At 34.9% G+C, this 20,011-nt stretch overlaps 1 protein-coding gene across 3 annotated transcripts in view; it reads left to right on the plus strand.

Annotated features, from left to right (window-relative positions):
* SNTG2 (syntrophin gamma 2) overlaps positions 1 to 20,011 on the plus strand; it is a 296,093-nt gene that overhangs the window by 128,064 nt on the left and 148,018 nt on the right. For 2 of the 3 annotated variants that reach the window (XM_062572982.1, XM_062572983.1), the window contains exons 3-4: positions 7,713 to 7,769; positions 7,870 to 7,927. In XM_062572982.1, the coding sequence (XP_062428966.1) occupies positions 7,713 to 7,769; positions 7,870 to 7,927 (115 nt within the window). The remainder of the gene's footprint in view (positions 1 to 7,712; positions 7,770 to 7,869; positions 7,928 to 20,011) is intronic. The other variant, XM_062572984.1, reaches the window with a different exon arrangement.

The raw sequence follows: 20,011 nt of genomic DNA on the forward strand, positions 1-20,011 counted from the left end.
AATTCATCTTATATATCTACATTTTCTAACTTTTCCTTTTATATCCTTTTAATGATTTTAGTTTTTCCAGAAATAGAGGGCATATTTAATAGAGATACCAAGATTGGAACCCATCATTTTGCGCTAGGATTTATGTTCAGATTTAGGCTTTTTTTCAGCTTCTCCATTTGCTTGTTTTACCCCTCTGTTACAGGCTTTTGCCTGTCATCTTAAATTTCAAGCTCTGTATAGTGATACCTTTTTTATGAGATAGATATGTTGGTCCTTAGAACCTCTTGATATTATTATAGTGCTGTATATTAAAAGAAATAGAAATAATTTTAATCTTGCAAATCCCATTATTCTGTAATATTAAGAAAATTACAGTCCTAACCAGGCTTTTTCAGTGACTGTATTTTTGTGATTTTTTTCTAAAAAGATTCTTTGACTATAAATTTAGGGGAAAAACTAAACATTTTATTTTAAAAAATTTTGTGACTAAATACTGACCATACAATGCTAAAACTTTACAACAGTGAGGATATTACTGGTCTACTCATGTTTACAATTAACTTTTCAAAGAGAAAGCCCATTTCCAAAATAAATACATTTCTACAGCAAACAAGTCAAAATGAAACAGCTAGGCTATTAGTCACAGAATGCTTGAGATACAAGCATGTGAAGCTGCCTACTATGCACTTAGGTAAACCTCTCTTCTCCTTCTGTGTTGGTACTTTTGGTATTGGTCAATCTATTTCTTAAAACTTAGAAGCTAGAGAATATCATGTCCAGAATCTTACCCCAATTCTTAAATATAGTCTCCCTTTAAAGTCATGTAGATTTTCATCATCAAGATGTTTTTTTTTCTCATCAGACTCTATAGATTTACTACTTATTGCACAAAGAATCACTGCTTTTTGTTTATTCTGAGCCTAGCTCTTAACAGTATCATTTGATGCCTCCTAATTTATATATTGGAAAAGAAAATAAAAACTGGTTCCTATTCACTGTCTTCCTATGCAAGGAAGAATAGCAAATGCAAGTGCTATTTGCATTTTTTAAGACCCTCCTAATCCTCACTCAGTCTGTCTCTTTTCCTGGCTAAGGAGTTATCAACTGTTCTGTTATTATGTGTACAGAAGCTGTTTTGTCCTTCCATCATCCTTATTGGCCTTCTCTGAATTTTTTCCAGCAGTTTTACATATGAAGAGACCAAACTGGTGTAAATAATTCAAGGATGGGTGAAATTTGGATTTTTACAGTGGTATAATTTTTATATATATATATATATATATATATATATATATATGTATGTATGTATGTATACTTGTGCACGTGTGTGTGTTTACTGTGTGTATATATATATATACATATACACGCACACACACGCACACATATATGCACACACTCACACGTATATTCATTTATATATTTTATCTCTATTCTTTTGCTTAGACTTCCTAAAATTTGATCTGTTTTTTTGACCATTACTGAACACTGAACTGATGTTGTGGAACCATTTATTTTAACCGCAAGGTTTGACTCCTTTATAGAAATAATTGATTTAGAACCAATCCTAATTTTATATTTGTAATTTTTTCAGGAAAAAAATAATCTCATTAACTGTTCTAGTTAGATTCCCGGGGGCCAAATGTCCAGTTTGGCAAGCCAGCACACACACACGCACACACACACACACACGCACACACACACGCACACGCAAACACTCTTTAGTAGCAAGCAGTTTATTAGTAGATACTTACAGACAGACTGACCTGATGGTAATCTCGAGAAGGACCACTCCAGTGCTTGCCCCAATCGTCTGCATGATGAGAGAGAGAGTCGGCAGGCACAATCTTTTCGGGCATCCCTGAGGAGGCAACATGGCCCTCTGTTGTGTAGCAGCCTCCCTCTTCTTCAGAAAAATTCCAGTATTTATCATTATTTGCGGTAGGCGGGAGTCCTGGCACATGGGGCCAACAAGTGCAGGGAGTCTAGCCCAACTCCGCCCCGGTTGCATAACCGGGCTATGATACTGCACACGCGTGCAGACTTATTTCGGGGGCCACATTTGACTTTGGGGGTCACTATTTCATTACGCTTCAACTTCTGACCTTCATGTTGACTGCCTCTCAGGGGGATTCTGTGGCTGGAAGACACAGAGTCCGTATGTAACCAACCGCTGTTCTTTCTCACAGATTTCCAAGACCTTGTTAGTTGCTTACTTGTATTCCGCTTAACACAGTGATCTTGTTCTAGACATCAAGAGGTTACAACAGGGACCATTCTCACCAAGTATCAGGTAGTACGGATACATTAACATTTACCTGCTATTGTCTTTTATCTGCTATTTTATAATTACTACTTAATGAGATCCTTCTGCAGATATTCCAGGTTCATTCATTCTTCTTGCCTCAGGTATAAGCAGTGATGATAATCCCAGTATCTAACTATAGTGATTTGTTACTGTCATTTAGCCAATTTACTCCTAAAGTGATTTCAAAATCATACAGATCCATGCATTTATGCTACAAGGAGTATTGGAGGAACATTTCTGTTTTCTTTCATAGTGAGCCCTAATGAAAAGTGTTCATTTATCTTCCCTCCAGCAGCTCTATTTTCTCTCCTTTTATATCTTGATCATAAATTGGCTTTGCAGTTTCTTTGGTAGACCTCCTGCTCCTGATATATTCGAATAATTATTACTATTTTTGATGCATTTTGATTCTCTGATTCTTCTTTGATTCATTTTGTCAGTTGTTCTTTGAACTCCCTTTACTTCTGCTGCCTGATTCTGTTTTTATAATTCATTTGCCTATGTTCCTTTCTCTTATCTTCATTTCAACATGATGTCCACTCCTTAGGTCTGATAACCTCTCTTATCCTGCTGTTTAGCCATGCTGCTTTCATTTTCTCTTTGTTAAGCTTTGTTAAACCACATTTAGTCCTAACTACTCTTAAGTAGTCTTCACACTGCCTGTGAAGACTTCTTAACTTTGTCCTTTATGTTCCTTTTTAGCAGCAGGAATAAAAAGCTGCTTCTTACTTTTGCATAATTCTTTTGAGATCACAATTGCAGTGAAATTTTTGGACTTGCTGCTCTCACAGATGTTGAATCTACAGTACGTAGTGGTTGCTGCTACAGAGTAGCTTTTCAGTTGTAAAAAAACAAACAAACAAACAAAAAAAAAAAAAAAACTAGATCCTTTGTGGTATTCAAGACTAGAGCAAGTGTTGCATTCAATCTTGTGAGCTCCCTAAGCAGCTGCTCCCTTAAGCAGTCACTGACACCTAGATTTTATTGAGTGCATTATATCCTGATGTAATATTTGTCTGATCTATATGAGGTTAATTTAAATCTGTTGGTGTTATATTTCTCATTTTTATCACCTCTTTGCATATCTCAGTTATTGTTGCCAACATCGTTGACTCTTACCATCGTAACACAGAGTCTTGCTTGTGTTTAGCTTGGAATCCATAGAGATTCTGTTTTATTTGATGAAGTAGTTGGTTTGTTAGTTTCCTTTGAGTCTAAGCTCTTTCTTTCTCACAGAGCATTTACTCTGTTGTTTATGCAGCCTATTTTACCTTTCCTCTCTCTATATATATATAAACTATAAACTACACATATATATATATATATAATAGTTTGCATTCTGACGTTACTGTCTATTTTTCATCTGTCCAGAAACCCCTCACTTAAGAATACAGAATTTCTCTGTTTTTATCCATAATACAAGCATAATCCACAATAATGCACTTCTGTACTTCTTTCCTAGTCCTAGAGATTAAAATTTCACTTACAGCCTTCCTGAACTTTAAGTGCCAGCAGTTTTGGATTATTTACAGTGCAGATGAAGTCTGTGCCTCCTGAACAGGCTGTCTTTATTTCAAAAATTCCTTCAGTTTCTGATCAACCTTAATCCATATTGTTTGAGTTATCTTTTCAGGCAAGCATTAAAGCCTTGTCTGTCTCCTTAGTCCTGTAGGGAGTATTGGAAGTGTTTTAGAGAATCTTCCTATATAAGTACAGGTCTCCAACTTCCATCCTTGCAACCTAGTTTTTATCTCTAGAACTTATTTTCTACATTTCCCTATGTTTTTGGTATCCATGTGGGGATCAAACCTACAGACTCCTTCCTGTTTTCTTTCTGGGCTGAGCAAGATTCCTGTGAGATGTGTCATCTTGCACTTGATGAATCAGACTTTCTGGAGTCTTTTCCCTGGAGTCAAAAGCCTGGTGATCTATTTACTTGATGGCATCTTCCACCATTTCGGCTGCATAGGATCTCAGCTCTAAGAAGGGGATTCAAGAAAAAACATGGTCAACCTCCCCTGGGAGAAGTACCAGCGGAATTACTTCCCACATTACCAACTTGTTGCATCCTGTCACAAGACTATACTTGTGGATTCTGCTGCATGATGTTTCTGGAAGTCTTCTCAATGAACCATGTATACATACTGTCTTTCCATGGGAAAGATGCTCAGACATAAGATACAGTGAATTGGCTAACTCTCATCATTTTGCCTGAATTCTGCCTTCATATCTTCTTTAAACAGATAAAGTTCATACAAATATTAAATACTTAGAAAAAAAGTAGTATATAGGCATTTTGCATCAGTAACAGTATTAATTATACTTTAATCTTCAGGCACCTCCATTCTTACTGTGTAAGATTAGGCTACTTGTGATAGATTTAATTTCGTTTATACAAATGAGCTCAGATATTATAGCAGATAGTGTCATAAAAAGCCCATGAGGATTTTAGTAATTCTACATTTAGAACTGAATTAACTTTGTGTTCGTGAAGTAACATGATAGATCATGGTTTAAATAAAGATTAAAAAAAATAAATATTTCATTTTAAGGTCTAAAGGCCATATTATTCTTAAAAAGAAATAGTCAGTATTTTAAGTTCCGATTATGATTTACCCTAAGAAAAGGGTTAAAATATTGTCTTGTGTCTGTAGTCTGAATGTGTCCATTTTCAACTTCCTGTCACTGAAATTTGCACTATGTTTGTCCACAAGATTTACTCGTTTTCTGCCAAGGAAGTTGCTTAAAGCTGTCCTTGATCATCCCTGAAAAATGCTTAAAAAAGCTAACTAGGTCCAAGTCCTGGTATCTGTTTCACTGCAAGACAAATTTCTCAAGCTGTTTGGCATTCTTGTGACTGTTCTTTGCTGGCTCTTCAATTTGTGTGTATCATTTTCAAAATGAGCTTATCAGAACTTGCTGTATTCTTTCAAGTGTATGCACCACTGCCAGATACAGAAATAATTTATTATGTCCTTACTCATATTTAGTACTCTCTTGATGATGTTGGCTATGGTTTTGTGTAGGAATGCATATTTTTCTCATACTAAATAAAACTCTTTTTTTCCCCAAAAAATCACCTTTTTCCAGATAGAGTGCTTTGCTGTATTTATGGGAATAGTTTTCCTTGTTATAAGATTTTATCTTTTATTTGCTAGTACTAAAATATGTACTGCAATTTACTTTTAATTTAACATATCATCAAAGTTGTTATATATCCAAAATCTGTCATGTTCATCATTACTTCTTACTTTGTGTAAACCTACACACATTATTGCAATTAATTTGGATTTTCTATCAGATCACTAAATTCTTTTAACTTTTTAAATAATCCGGGGCCTGTCACTACCCTATCAGAAGCAGTATCAACTTAATGATGACTTTATCTTAATTAAATTTTGATTTGGAAATGTTTTAGTGAGCCAGTTTAAATGCATTTAAAATATGCCATATTATTTTGCACAGTTTTATATTTTTCATTAAGCACTTGTTTGGAATTAGTTTGGTGCCTTATGCAGGTTATTATGGCATTGGTACCTGTCACTAAGATTAGAAATTTCATAACAGGTGTTAATTTAATTTGAAAAACTGTGTTCCATAAAATTATTCTTTAAATTTTTATGAACTGATTTGACGGCTATTCTGTGGTGGAAAGGGTGATTAGTTGACTGATTTATGATTATCTGACTTTTAAGCCTCTATGATATGATTATGAACCATGCACTATTTGTATTTTAAAAATTGACCCAGTTTTAGCTTTCTTCTATTCTTCTGGAATTACACGCTCTTCAGGTTTTTAAAAATTGAAAATCAGTAACAAAAATCTATCATTCAGTGAAAATCAGAGGTAGAATTTGGTCCTGTATGACGACTAGTCATGGTCATATTGAATCATATATAATCACATGAAAGCAATACTTTCTCATAAGACATTTATGCAAACAGTTGAAAAGCATTTGTTTAAATGACCTTAATTATGACACTGTCCATCTTTTGGTATTTGACTTAGCAATTTGAACATTTTTATGTGTAGAGGATTATTTTGCATTTTTTTAATGTAGCTCTTAACGTAAAAGGCTGTTATTTAAAAAAGAAATGGGTATATGAGTAATAACTTGTGTCAAAGTATGTTTTAATAAAAGTATTTGAAGCTACATAATGACCTAAGCTATGAAAATATAAAATAGCAAAATTACAACAAATACAAGTAGAACGCTTTGCAGGGCAATTAATAATCTAATCAGTATTATCAGTTGAAATTCATTTGTCAAGTGTATAAACTATATGTAGTAGTTACAGTTGAATGGAGATGATGCCAATAAACAATATCTTGCTTGTCTTTTTTATTATAGAAAAGCAAAAACTATCCTTGCAGTATATATGCATTTCTTGCCAAATAATGCTCAAGTAATCTAAACTGTGAAACAATTTATTTCATCATTCCTGTACAATGAGTTAGATTGGGATAATTTTTAAAGGGGTTAAGTATAGGTGCAGGGAAACAAAAAAAGCAGTAGGATTTCAGTCATAGAAAATGGCTCTTGGAAATGAGTCAATGATTTTGAATGTGGGGATCCATGTATTCTCACTCAGACTGGATTTGAGCTTTCTTAGTACATGTGATTATTTTGATTAAAATTTTTGGTTCCAATCAAAATGACGAATAACTGAAATAATCTGAAATAGCACGTTTCACAAAAATGAATTATATGGTCGGAGATTGAATCACACACACCTGTATTCATACAGATATATTCACCATAATTACTATCAACAGATAAAGTAAAGGTATATGTTCCATTATTATGGTGTCAGACACTGAGAGGTAAGCATGAATGAAATGTTAAATTCAATTTAATCTTAAACACAAGATAGGATACTATAGAGAAATATTGATAAATGTTTATCTTCTTTATGAACTTCAACAGAAAATGCAAGAAAATAATCATGAACAAAAGATTGTCATGTTTTTTAGCACATCCTGCAAAAAAATTTGCATAGGCCTGAAGATGTGGATTAGAAAACATTGGTATTTGCAATTGAAAATTAGCAGCTAAAGAAAATTCAGCTGTAAAAATATGCATCTCAAATCTCTTCATACAGTTTTCTCATGAAAACATTTGTCAAAACAAAGCAAAAGCATGTAAAAATTTATATCTAGGAAGAATCAGCAATAGAAAAAAAAATAAAAATCTGTGTGCAAAATTCACAGTATAGAAGAGCTCTCAGTGTGAAAGACGTTTATGGTGAGTGCCTATATAGTCATTCTTGAATCATAGTTCAGAACTGAACTTGATCACCCAGATTCTGGAGTACCTTTGAGAAGTAACTTTTTTAAATTAAAAAAAGACATTTTATGTGCTTGTTCAGATATCATATTTTCACCTAAATTTATTTTCTCTGCAATTTTTTAAAGCACAGAACTGTTACACTTCGTAGACAACCAGTTGGTGGCTTGGGCTTAAGCATAAAGGTATGGATAACTTATTGTTTGTTTTTTCATTCAATTTTTGGTATAAATAGTTCTCTCCATTTTTAATTGAGATCTCATGGTTAATACACATCTTTTGCAGGGTGGTGCTGAGCACAAAGTGCCTGTCGTCATATCAAAAATATTTAAAGACCAAGCAGGTAAAATACATGTTTATATCATTTAAATATGCAGTACTGTGGTATACATGATTTTTTTGAGAAATTAAATGTTCTTTAAACGTATAATTAAAATACATTTATGGATCATTTCTTCAGCATCATGCTATCTTTAAGTCTTTCTATAAATATCCAAGTGCTCCATATGTCTTTGTGCTGAATTTAAAATCTGTAATCTTTCCAAGTCTTTAAGACCTGTACTTTAAATTTTACTGGTCAATATTAGCTTTAGAATATACGCATTTCACAGCAGAAACACAACAGTGTCATAAACACAGCATTTAACATTATTTTTTAAAACACAGCAGTGTCATAGAAAATCTACTGATACACTTAACTTTAATAATCCAGAAGAACAAATAGTAGGAACAAAGCATATTTTTCCCCGCATAGTAATTCATTGTCGCATAGTATGACTTACTGTGCCTTGTAGCAAACAGATAATGATTTGTAATGTTTGTTATGATAACACAAGGTATAAATCAATGTACTCCAACCCAATTAAATATTACATTGACAAGTATTCACAGAAAGAACCTCCTTTGCAGGGCAGTGTTAGTACCTGGAATGCTCTTGAAAACTTGTAGAGCTGCTGTGAAAAATACAGGGTAAATTCAATGGAACTACTGCACATAGGTGAGAATAATGAACTACACAAAGATAGGAAGTGAGGTGAACTAAAGGTTTTAGATGATCAAAAACAAAGTCATATTTTTGTCTCTGCTGGACATGGTGACTAGTTTGTTCTAGACTTCACTAAGACAACCTTTAAATATTTGAAGAATTACCATGTTTCTATGATAAATCTGTATGTTTCCTGTCTTCTCTAGGATAAATCTGTCCCTTTCTTATAACCTTTCCTCAAGAAAAGAGAGAACACTACATAACAGTGTCTCTTTAAAGGACTCAGAGCCATTGGGATCAGGTTTCTGGCATCATTTTTTTAACTTATCAGACTCTTTCCTGCCTTGTGTAGTGGAGATTGAGCATTTTTGATTCTTTAATTATTATTATTTTTTTTCATGAGAATCTGTATCAATTTGTAGGGTAACAAATACACCAACAATTTTATGAGGTCAACAATTTACCTCAGGTTTGAAAATCTCTTCTCAGAAGATACCTGTTATAAGATCTTGTTATGTTTTGTCCAAGAAAGCTCTAAAATAAGTAGCAGGTACAATAAGTCAATGTTGTGCCACAGTAAGACAATATGTCATGATCCTGGTGAATCAATGAGTGGCATGAAGACACTGACCCAATTAACAAGATGTAGAGAAGGTAGTATATGCATTAACTGCACCGCTGATGTGGGTGTTGGATCACATGACCTCCTGAGGTACCTTCTGTTTTTGTGATAAACAAACAAAAAAAAAAAGATAGACATGTGATAGAAATGGTTATTGGGGCACTTTGTATCATGCACCTCCATTCTGATTACTGAATGCCCGCACAACAGAAAACAATTCTTTTTATGTTTTCTTCTGGAAAATTAATATTTCTAAAAAGCATGAAAGGTTTTGAGAAAAACATGGAAGTCTGGAAAGTTCACATACTGCAAATCTTCCTATAAATCTTTTTTTGGATATGATATGAAATCTTAAAATGTTTTTAGTTTTCTGTTTAGAAAAAAGACAATAACAAAAGCTATTCACAGAATTATTTTGATAGTAGGATATTTAATTGGTAATTAAACCTAATAAAGAGAATATGCCCAAATGTAACTTTCAGATGAATTTGAGGAAAGATTTCAATTTTAAGATTTTAATGTCCTAATGTTAGAGGAAATAGTTTAATAATAAAATGTTTAAAGGAAAAGTAGTGTTCTATATGTATGTACATGCTTTCTTTCCGTATATATTTATATATTTATATATCTTCCTATTTATTTATACACATGTATTTTTTATGCATATATATATGTATTTATGAAAATATATCAGAAAGAATAATGATATTAGATGTAACAAAAGGAGATGTTAAGCATTAGGAAGAGATCAGACACATGCAGAGTTATCTCAGACCTACTAAACAGCTGTGTGTTCAAAATATGAATAAGTTAACAAGAACTTTCATTATTCTAGGGACTAATAATGGTGAAACTGGTAGTCTAACTTGTAAGGTGTCATTGGGATAACAGCCTTTGTATGAAAACATGGGCAAAATCACATTTCCAACTTTACTTTGGTTGGATACAGTACCATTTTATGGTTCCCAAAGCTGAAAGTGTGATATAATAAAGTAGTTACTTCTCTTGTATGTACCTTTGCAATGCTTTTGCTGTCCTAAATAATGACATGTGTCAGCTGTCTTTATGCCCCCTTTAAATTTCCTAATTATAGGCAAAGAAAGGAAGTGATGTTGTTGGTATTGACCTAAGCAATAGCTGAAGACATTTACACTTCAGTTGTTGATACAGGGTGAGAATTTCAAATTTGCTTGATTTAATCATTCAACACAAGCATTTCTATAGCGACAGTGGTAATAAATATGGTTCTTAACGGTTTGTCTAGCTAGGAGGCCCCTTAGCTGTGATCTTTCTGTTTATAACTTCCAAATGAAGGTATTCTACGTCACAGCATTCAACGTCAACATGACTTTCATGAACAAGTTCACTGAAATATATACAGGAACACAATTTAAGAGCATAACCCTAGATTTCTGAAATACAAGCTTAAGTGGCCATTCAGTTCTGCAGGCTAATGTCTCATATGTTACGAATCACAGTAAAGAATGCCCTGAAATCTATCTGAATGCATACTCTTCTCAACAGTATTAAGAAACAGCAAGTTTTGCTAATGACACTCCCTCATCACCAAATTCACGCCCCAATACTTTACATTTCTCTGTGAATTCTGTGTTCTCTCCTAACAAACATGTTACATTTTTTCATACCACCAAAACTTTTGTTAAAGTTAATTTTGGAAAGACAGAAGCCCTGTACCAGTCTCTAAATGAGAACAAGTAAACGCAAACATATTTATAAATTCAAAAATAAAAGTGATATAGTTAACTTCAGAGTCATTTAATCCAGCATAGTTGATACAGATAACTTTGCAGAATTATTAAATTGCATGCTTTAAAGAAAAGCAAATATATGTTTCCTCGAGTATGGGTAAGCTTAAGAACAGGAACATTTACAAATCATCCGTTAAATATAATATTGGAGTACCTAAAATGAGGAGTAATAAAAAATAATTTCTGCTACAGTAACTAGGAAGAAGAGTAGATGTTCAGGAAAACTGGAGATAATGGAATATAAACTCATAAAACTAGGAATTTTAATATAAGAAATTACTTACTTTTCAAACTAACTGTCTAGATATCTTTACTGTCAAAATATGTCAAAATACTGCCCGAATTAGATCATGCAGGAATACTTACTGATAAGTTTTATGTAAATATGAGTCACTCGTGAAAGGCTAAAAGCAGCACCATGGGCAATGCCAAAAACAGGACAAGTTCTTCCAGGTGTTTGTATTTCTTTAATAAAAAGAGGATAGTTTAAACTGCTAAATTCAGTTAAGACTGACTGAATGCTTCTTAGATCTTTCTAGAAAATGCAATTACAGGAAAATGAAGTATGAAACTTAATATAGCACTTACAGATCATTACTTATTTAGTTGCAAAATTTTAGAATAAAATTAAGGATGAAATACATGGAAACATATGGACAGTAATTAGTTACAGATAGACTGTAACAACATGGAAACTACGAACTGCAGAAATAGACTGTAAATTCTACATCACATATGTGATGAGTTGAACAATCATGTTGCTAAAACAAAATCTTGATAATGAAATAATAAATACATGGGAAATGAGTTGTTCTTTCTTCACTGGGCTCCCCAAGCAAAGTGTCCTATAGCTTACCATTTTACTTCCAAAGCAAGGATTTATTGTTGGTACTCCTGTGTCTGATTCTGCAGTTGACTCAGAATGTAAGCACCATTACTAATAATTTCCCAAAATATATTTCTGAAAATACACTTCCAGGTGATTTAATACAATATTGTTTTTCTTTTGTTTGCCTTTTTGAAACTGACATTAAATTGAGAAAATCATTGATAATATCTTGTGTTTTGCTAGTACTTTCTAGCTGTGTACTATTCTTATATTATAATAATTGGTATTAACAGTTTATTTATAGTGAAGAATGCAGTAGGTTTACGGTCCAATGTAGATTCTTTTTCTTAGCAGTGGGTGATTGAACAATTAAACATGGCTAATTGAAAGGAATCGGATCATTTAGGCTTACTTGATGCACAATGAAGCAATGAGAAATTTTGTCAGGACAATTAAATGCCCCTTAAAAATCTTTATACATAGTAAGAATTAAATTTTATGATTTTTTTTTGTCTTTATATCTCTTTCCCTATTATCTGTTATTATCATTTTTAATGAATAGGGAGTCTTTGTGAACTTTTGAAGGCTATAAATGGTCTTTAAAATAACTTTATTGTACATATAAGTGACTTTTAATCACATATAGTATTTTTTTTGTAAAAACAATTTATTGTACCAGTCAAGAATAAAATTTCTGTTTTATGTTACAGAATTATGAAAGTAGTAATCACACATTTTTTCACCCTGATGCAACATTCATTTTTTTTGAGAACTGCTGTAATAATCTGACTACTGCTGTTAGCTTTGTCTGTATCTCATATAACATGTGGAGTCAGACAAGCAGCAATGATGAAACTGACTCATCTCTTTAGAAACAGAACAGTGGGTTCAGCTCACTGAGGCATGATGAAAATAGTTAAATAAAATTAAATACAACTTGATGGAAGAGGGATAGTTTGGATTTTACAAGTTTCACAGAGAGTCCTCTCTCGAGAGCCAAGATTGGTTAAAAGTTGAATTTGAAAGCATTTTCCCACCTTCTGTGCTTTATAAGATGACGTAATTCACATTCTGCTATATTGAAAAACTTCTATTTTATGTGGTTAGTCCATTTCTGACTGAAAAAGACATGTACCATGGGAGAAGTGGAACAAACTCAGGACATTCAGCCATTGAAACATTCTTGCTTGAGACCCTGCACTCTGCAGAGTGTATCTTTGACCACTTACTACATTCTGGCTGCCTGTATTCAAGACCATCTGTTTGGAGGACATGGTGTGGGTTTGACAAGGACTTATGATGGGTTCACTTACAAATAAATGCCAAATGAAGATGGTTTAGTAGAGAAGCATATGGGTTACTTCCTCCTTAAGCATTTTTTCAGTGTTGACTCCAATCATCCAGGAAGGTAATACAACTAATACTAATACTAAAACTAATACCAATACTATTACCAAGGCAAGGCTGAACAGGTCAGTTGCCAGAAGTATTGGAGCTTCACTCCAGTGGGCCAACAAGGTCGACCTTAAGGATGAGATAAGCCTAGATGAAGATGCTTGTGTTCATAAGGAAGTCAGAGTAGACCAAGAGCTTGTGCTACACCTTGCACTACTGAAGATTAAGACTGAACATGAGTCCTTCATTGAACTTGGAGAAGAGAAGGTTCAGAGGGGATCTTATCAACATGTATGATTATCTGGATGGAGGATGTAAAGAGGATAGGGCCAGACTATTCCATGGTGCCCGGTGATAGAACAAGAGGCAACAGGCATGAACCAAAACACAGGAAGTTGAGAATGACAGAACACTGGCACAGGTTGCCCATAAAGGTTGTGGAACCTCCTTCCTTGAAGATAAACAGAAACCATCTGGCAGGGTCCTGGGCAATGTGCTCTAGGTGACCTTGCATGAGCAGGGGGATTGGATTAGATGATCTCCAGAGGTCCCTTCCAACCTCAACAATTCTGTGATTCTGTGAAGATGTTTCTGGAAAATATACCTTATTTCTATAAGTATTTCATGATTAATATTCACTTTGGAAGGTGTGTTTTGCAGTTTATGAAACAAAAGGTCAGTATTAAGTCTGAAAACCATAACCTGTAATTTCAGTGCACTTGTAGTGTTACAGTTATCATTCACACTCTTTAATCTTAATAGAGAAAGACATCAAAATGCAATACATTGTTTTAATTATTATCTCTTCTATGTAACAGTTCAGTGAATAAACTACTGCCTTAGGATACCATTGATAAGAAAAACTTCTTTCTTCTAACTACCTGTGATTGAATGCAGTTCTTTCTGAATTTCAGAAATCTAATCAAATAGAATTAGAAGTTACTGTTTGAATTTATTACCACTACAGCCCAGGTAGAAGAAAAAATACATAATTATTCTATAGAGACAAAGTAGAGACATAGATCATACATGCTCATTTAGATCATTTGTTCAGGAGAGATCCACCTGAAATCTTTCTGAAAATGGATGATACTTGGATTTTGGGTTTGGATCATACTTTTACCATGATGCTTTAGTGTGGAAGCTGGAGAAACAAGCAGCTAGGCAGAAAGCATCCTCTGGTCTGTAATACAGATTGACAGTGCGTTAAAAGATACCAATTCAATTCAGAAAAAAATTCATTTAGATATTTGGGAGCAGAAGCACCATCAAGAAAGTGCAAATGTAATGATCCTTCTGCTGAGAGACAGTGTGATATGGAATAATATGAGAAATTTAATAACATCCTTTGGCAATTTCAGAAAAGTTCTATTTTTGGTCTTTTCACTGTTCTTATCCTTCCTGTACTGATTTATGAATTAAAGACTTTTTACACTATTTTAGGGAATATATCTTTTCTTTCCTTATGACTCATTTAATGTATATCCTTCTAGTATTTCTGACATCACTTCAGTTTGCCAAATATGTTTTGCAGTTTTCATCTGCACAGCTTTTACAACTTCTTTTACACTCCACAATGGTTTGTAATGGAAACTGAATTATATATCTTGGAAGAAAAGATTGAAGATACCAGATTTGCCTTTAATTTATTTCCATATAAAATGTTACATATTTATAACTTACCTGACTTTATATTACGCTGTTCAGCTCAGTAAGCCTTTTACCTGTGATATTAATTTAAACCTACTAATATTTTCAGAATGATTACAGTATTTTTCAGGTGAAAACAATTGTACACATTTTAAAATTAATTAATCTTTTGGTGAATAGATTGATTGAGGAATGCAGTAAAATGTAAAGGAAGATGAATCTGCTCACATAATTGCAATATTCTAAAGTGTAACGTTTGCTCTAATAGATATATGATTAATATCACAGGTTTAAATTGAGTTACGTATAAAGACATTCTGAAAAGGTTTCGATTTTTTAATTTTTCTAAAGTTAAAGAAAGAATTTCTCCTGTTTATGCTTTTCCTTGATGCCTATTGATACGCTTTTATGATTGCTAATTACACTTACCCATTTGCCTCCTTTTACTTTTTGACTTATGTAAAATGTAAAGTTATACTTGTTTATAAGAAAACTACATTTGTTCCATTTATATAGTTTGCAGTGAAAAAATATTATAAATTTGTTACTGCAGTAGTTTTCCTTTCAGAGCGGATTCGGTGCCAGCCATGTAGGGAAAAACACTTTTATTAGTAGAATGTTTTAATAAACATTTTATTCTGAAAAGCTGCTTTTTTTTTGCTTGAAAGCAGACAATGAAAAAGCAAAGCTAGTGTCAAAACCATCTGTAAAACAGATTCATTGCTATTACATTTTCCTGTTTGACATTTTCTGATATTTTTTAGAATTAAAACTTTTCATTTGAATAAAAGAAAGTTCTAGTAGTTCACAGTGATAAAGCAGACTTTGAAAACATGAGCTAACCATAAAATCTCCCCTTAAGATGGCTGTTTCTGTAAAAGATCTCATAAAATAGCTTAGATGATCATAAGTGTCAGAATTAACTACATGCTTGCTGATCATTCCAAGGAATGGAGTGGAGAATGGGATGAGAGAACAGCCCATGAGGGATTCTCACACTGAGAACGAGTAGAAAAAGAGATGGAAAATCACTGAGATAAAACAGTACTAGAGGTGAATAAAGCAGAATAGGGAAGAAAAATAGTAAGAATAGTGGAACAGAGAAAATCATTTTTGTTATAGGACCATAGTAAACATGACACTAACAATCTGAAGTATATATAGTAAGGAGTGTCCCCCATTTCCTTCTTTTCTTTCTTTTCTTTCTTTCTTTTTCTTTTCTTTTCTTTTCTTTTTTTTTTTTTTTTTTTTTTTTTTTGTTTAGTTTTTCCACAATGGAGTCTCAGTTATATTCTCCCACATGAGACTCTGCTATCCATGTTTAATTTGGGAGGCTTATTATTCTTAATTTCCTTTGTAAGTCTTCCTCAAAAACTGCTGTGAAAATCTATCTACTCTCAATGTGAGATTCTATTTGCTCTTCATGTTTTTTTTTTTTTATTATTATTATTATTTATTTTGTAAATACAGTTCCTATCTGACTGTAGTTCTCATCTCCTTCTAGGAACTGGGAATTAGAAAAACAGTGCTTAGGTTTCTCATGGCAAAAAAGATGCAGAAAATGAAGTGAGTTGCATAGAGTATGAAGAATAATTCTGAGAAGAATCATCATCTGGAAATCAAACTATAATTTATAGTAAATTTTGTTTTCTTCCAGAATATCTCAAATTTCAACAAATACTTCCTTAATATGTTAATGTCATATTAAAATAGTTGCATTTTGAACAAACATGCTTTTTATTAAAATTCTAAATATATTCCTGTTTGCACCTCTGCAAATATTCCTTTGATAGTAACAGCAGTACTCAAGGCATCCATGGGATTTTTTGTAAGCTGCTCTTTTCCAGGAGTATATGTAGTTCTTCGGAGTTAAATGTCTTTCTTCGAGCAACAACTGTTCCCTTTTCTGTAAAAAGTATCAATTTATTTAGCAGTAGTTTACAAGAAATGGAGAAATTTACAATATTGATATTCGCAGTGAAATAAGGGCAGAAATTAAGGTTACTAGCTAGTATGGAATTTGAGTAGAATATTGAGACAAATGTTTCTAGTATTGTAAAAAGAAATAAGTCATCTCAAATTCCACATAATTTATTGGGAGCAAATAAACTCCAGTGTTCAACAGTCTAATATCAAATAGCATAGTTTCTTCTGGAAGTATGCTTTCACTTACCCTCATGGTAAGGCATTAATTTAACAAGGAATTCACAGCTTGAGCAAAGCTTACCGACTCAAAAAGCATCACTTTTTGCAGCAACAGTTATTTTATGGGATCCTTATCCAAGTATTCAACCAGCCTAATCCTGCTTAGCTTTTGAAATCTGATGCAATTACATGCTATTGTGATATGGCAAAAGGCTTACTATTCAGATTTATTTTATAGTAATGTGAGGTCAGAACTTGCTGTGTTTAGATAGTTTTCTCCCCTTTTTCTTGACAATATTATGCCAGGTAAGTCTTTCTCAGGCTTTTACAGCTTCCTATATTTGCCCTCATGTTGCCTGTGTATGTTTAGCTTCTGTTTGTGTAGCTTCTTAGCACTGCAATAATCTTGAGATAGTAAATAAATAAAGAGCTATAAAACTATTCTGAATTATGTGCCAGCTGAGAGGAGAATGGAAACAGGAAGTAAAATTAAGCAATCCATAGTTAGAATACAACGCCTACATCTGTGCTCTCGGCTTTCTGATCACCACGGAGTGGCACTAAATCACAATTAATTGCATTAATTTCTTCAAATGATTTAACATTTTTGGTATGCTTCCATAGATTCTTCTGTCATAATAATCGTGCATGTTTAATTAGTAAGAAAATAATACCTTTTACTTACAGGTAATCTTTTTGGTAAAAATCATGACTTCCCAAAATTTCCCATATTACTACTGCTAAGAGCAGTAACATTGGCTGTTTTTGTTGTTGACCCACGCACATATTTAGTCTCTAACTAGGATCCCAGCCCCATGACATGACTTTACCAACCTTCCCAGTGTTACAAGAAGAACACAGCTTTTTATTCTGTGCAGACCCTGCCTGCCCAATGCACTGAATAGAACAGAAAAAGACTGACTTTAGTAATATTTCTTTTATTGAAGAAAATCTCATGTTTACAGTTGTTATCACATTTCTTTGACAAAAGTGTCGTAGAAATTCTTGATGTTAGTTGAATGCACGTGAATATGCCATATGTCAAATTGCAAGACTCCATCTGAGGCTGATCGGCTCTTGCTTAGATACTTACGTGGTGGGTAGAGTCTCTCCTGGTTTCCTTGTATTATCTGCACATTGTTAGAGTTGATGTTGTTCTTTATATAGTCCAAATTCAAAATACTTCTGAATTGCAGGCCAAACAAGTTTTATCTTGAGTTATCTTTGCAGATACAAGAGCATATGCAGCTTTAAGAGAACCAGCTAAAATGTTTGTCAAGATGGTATTAGCTTTTTAATAGTCCTATAACCTATTCACATAAAATAGCAATTTTATTCACTAGTATGCTGTGAGTCAGCAGGAGATTCATTCTGCCATTAAGGCATTCAGGGATGTTGAGGAGGGTAGTGGCATTTTTTGTATCACTGCTGAATATCCCACTTCATTCACATAAGACCTGTTACCATTTCACAGAATCATAAAATCAGTAAGGTTGGAAGGGACCTCTGCAGATCATCTAGTCCAACTCCCCTGCTAAGAAGGGTCACCTGGAGCATGTTAGACAGGGTTGCATCCAGGCAGGCCTTGAAGATCTCCAGAGAAGGAGACTCCACCACCTCTCTGGGCAACCTGTGCCAGTGCTCCGTTACTCTCACAGGGAAGAAATTCCCCCTCACGGTCAGGCGGAACTGCCTGTGCTTCAATTTCTGCCCATTTCCTCTTGTCCCGACACACGGAAAACTGTAAAGAGTTTGTCCCCGTCCTCTTGAGACCTTCCCTTCAGCTACTTCTACACATTGATAAGGTCCCCCCTCAGTCTTCTCTTCCCCGGGTTGAAGAGGCCCAGCTCTCGCAGCCGTTCCTCATAGGGCAGATGCTCCAGACCTCTGATTATCTCTTTGTAACCCTACACTGGACTTTCTGCAGTAGCTCCAGGTCTCTCTTCGACTGGGGAGCCCAGAACTGGACACAGGACTCGAGATGAGGCCTCCCCAGGGCTGAGTGCAGAGGCAGGATCACCTCCCTCAACTGCTGGCAACATTCTTCCCAATGCACCCCAGGATACCATCAGCCTTCTTGGCCACGAGGGCACATTGCTGGCTCACGGTCAACTTGTCATCCACCAGCACTCCCAAGTCCTTCTCTGCAGAGCTGCTCTCCAGAAGGTCTGCCCCCAGCTTGTCCTGGTGCCTAGGGTTATTTTTCCCTAGGTGCAGGACCCTGCACTTGCCCTTGTTGAACCTCAGGAGGTTCCTCTCCGCCCAGCTCTCCAGCCTGTCCAGGTCTCTCTGAATGGCAGCACAGCCCTCAGGTGTGTCAGCCACTCCTCCCAGCATGGTATCATCAGCAAACCTGCTGAGGAGGCACTCTATCCCTTCATCCAGGTCACTGATGAAAAAGTTGAACAGGATGGGAGCCAGTACTGAGCCCTGGGGGATGCCACTAACCACAGGCCTCCAACTGGACTCCACACCACTGATGACAACCCTCTGAGCTCTGCCTTTCAGCCAGTTCTCAATCCACCTCACTGTCCACTCATCTAACCCACAGTTCCTGAGCTTATCTAGGAGGATGTTATGGGAGACAGTGTCCAAAGCCTTGCTGAAGTGAAGTTACACAACGTCCACTGCTCTGCCCTCATCTACCCAGACAGTCATTCCATCATGGAAGGCTATCGGATTGGTTAAGCAGGATTTCCCCTTGGTGAATCCATGCTGGCTACTCCTGATCACCTTCTTTTCCTCCATATGTCTGGAGATGACATCCAGAATGAGCTGTTCCATCACATTTCCAGGGATGGAGGTGAGGCTGACCGGCCTGTAGTTGCCTGGGTCCTCCTTCTTGCCTTTCTTGAAGACTGCAGTGACACTGGATTTCTTCCAGTCCTCAGGCACCTCTCCAGTTCTCCAGGATCTTTCAAAGATGATGGAGAGCGGCCTGGCAACATCCGCCAGCTCCCTCAGTACCCATGGGTGCATCCCATCCAGGCCCATGGATTTGTGGATGTCTAGCCTGCCCAGAAGGTCTCTAA

The sequence above is a fragment of the Rhea pennata genome, chromosome 3, assembly GCF_028389875.1.
Source record: "Rhea pennata isolate bPtePen1 chromosome 3, bPtePen1.pri, whole genome shotgun sequence".
Taxonomy (NCBI): Eukaryota; Metazoa; Chordata; class Aves; order Rheiformes; family Rheidae; genus Rhea; species Rhea pennata.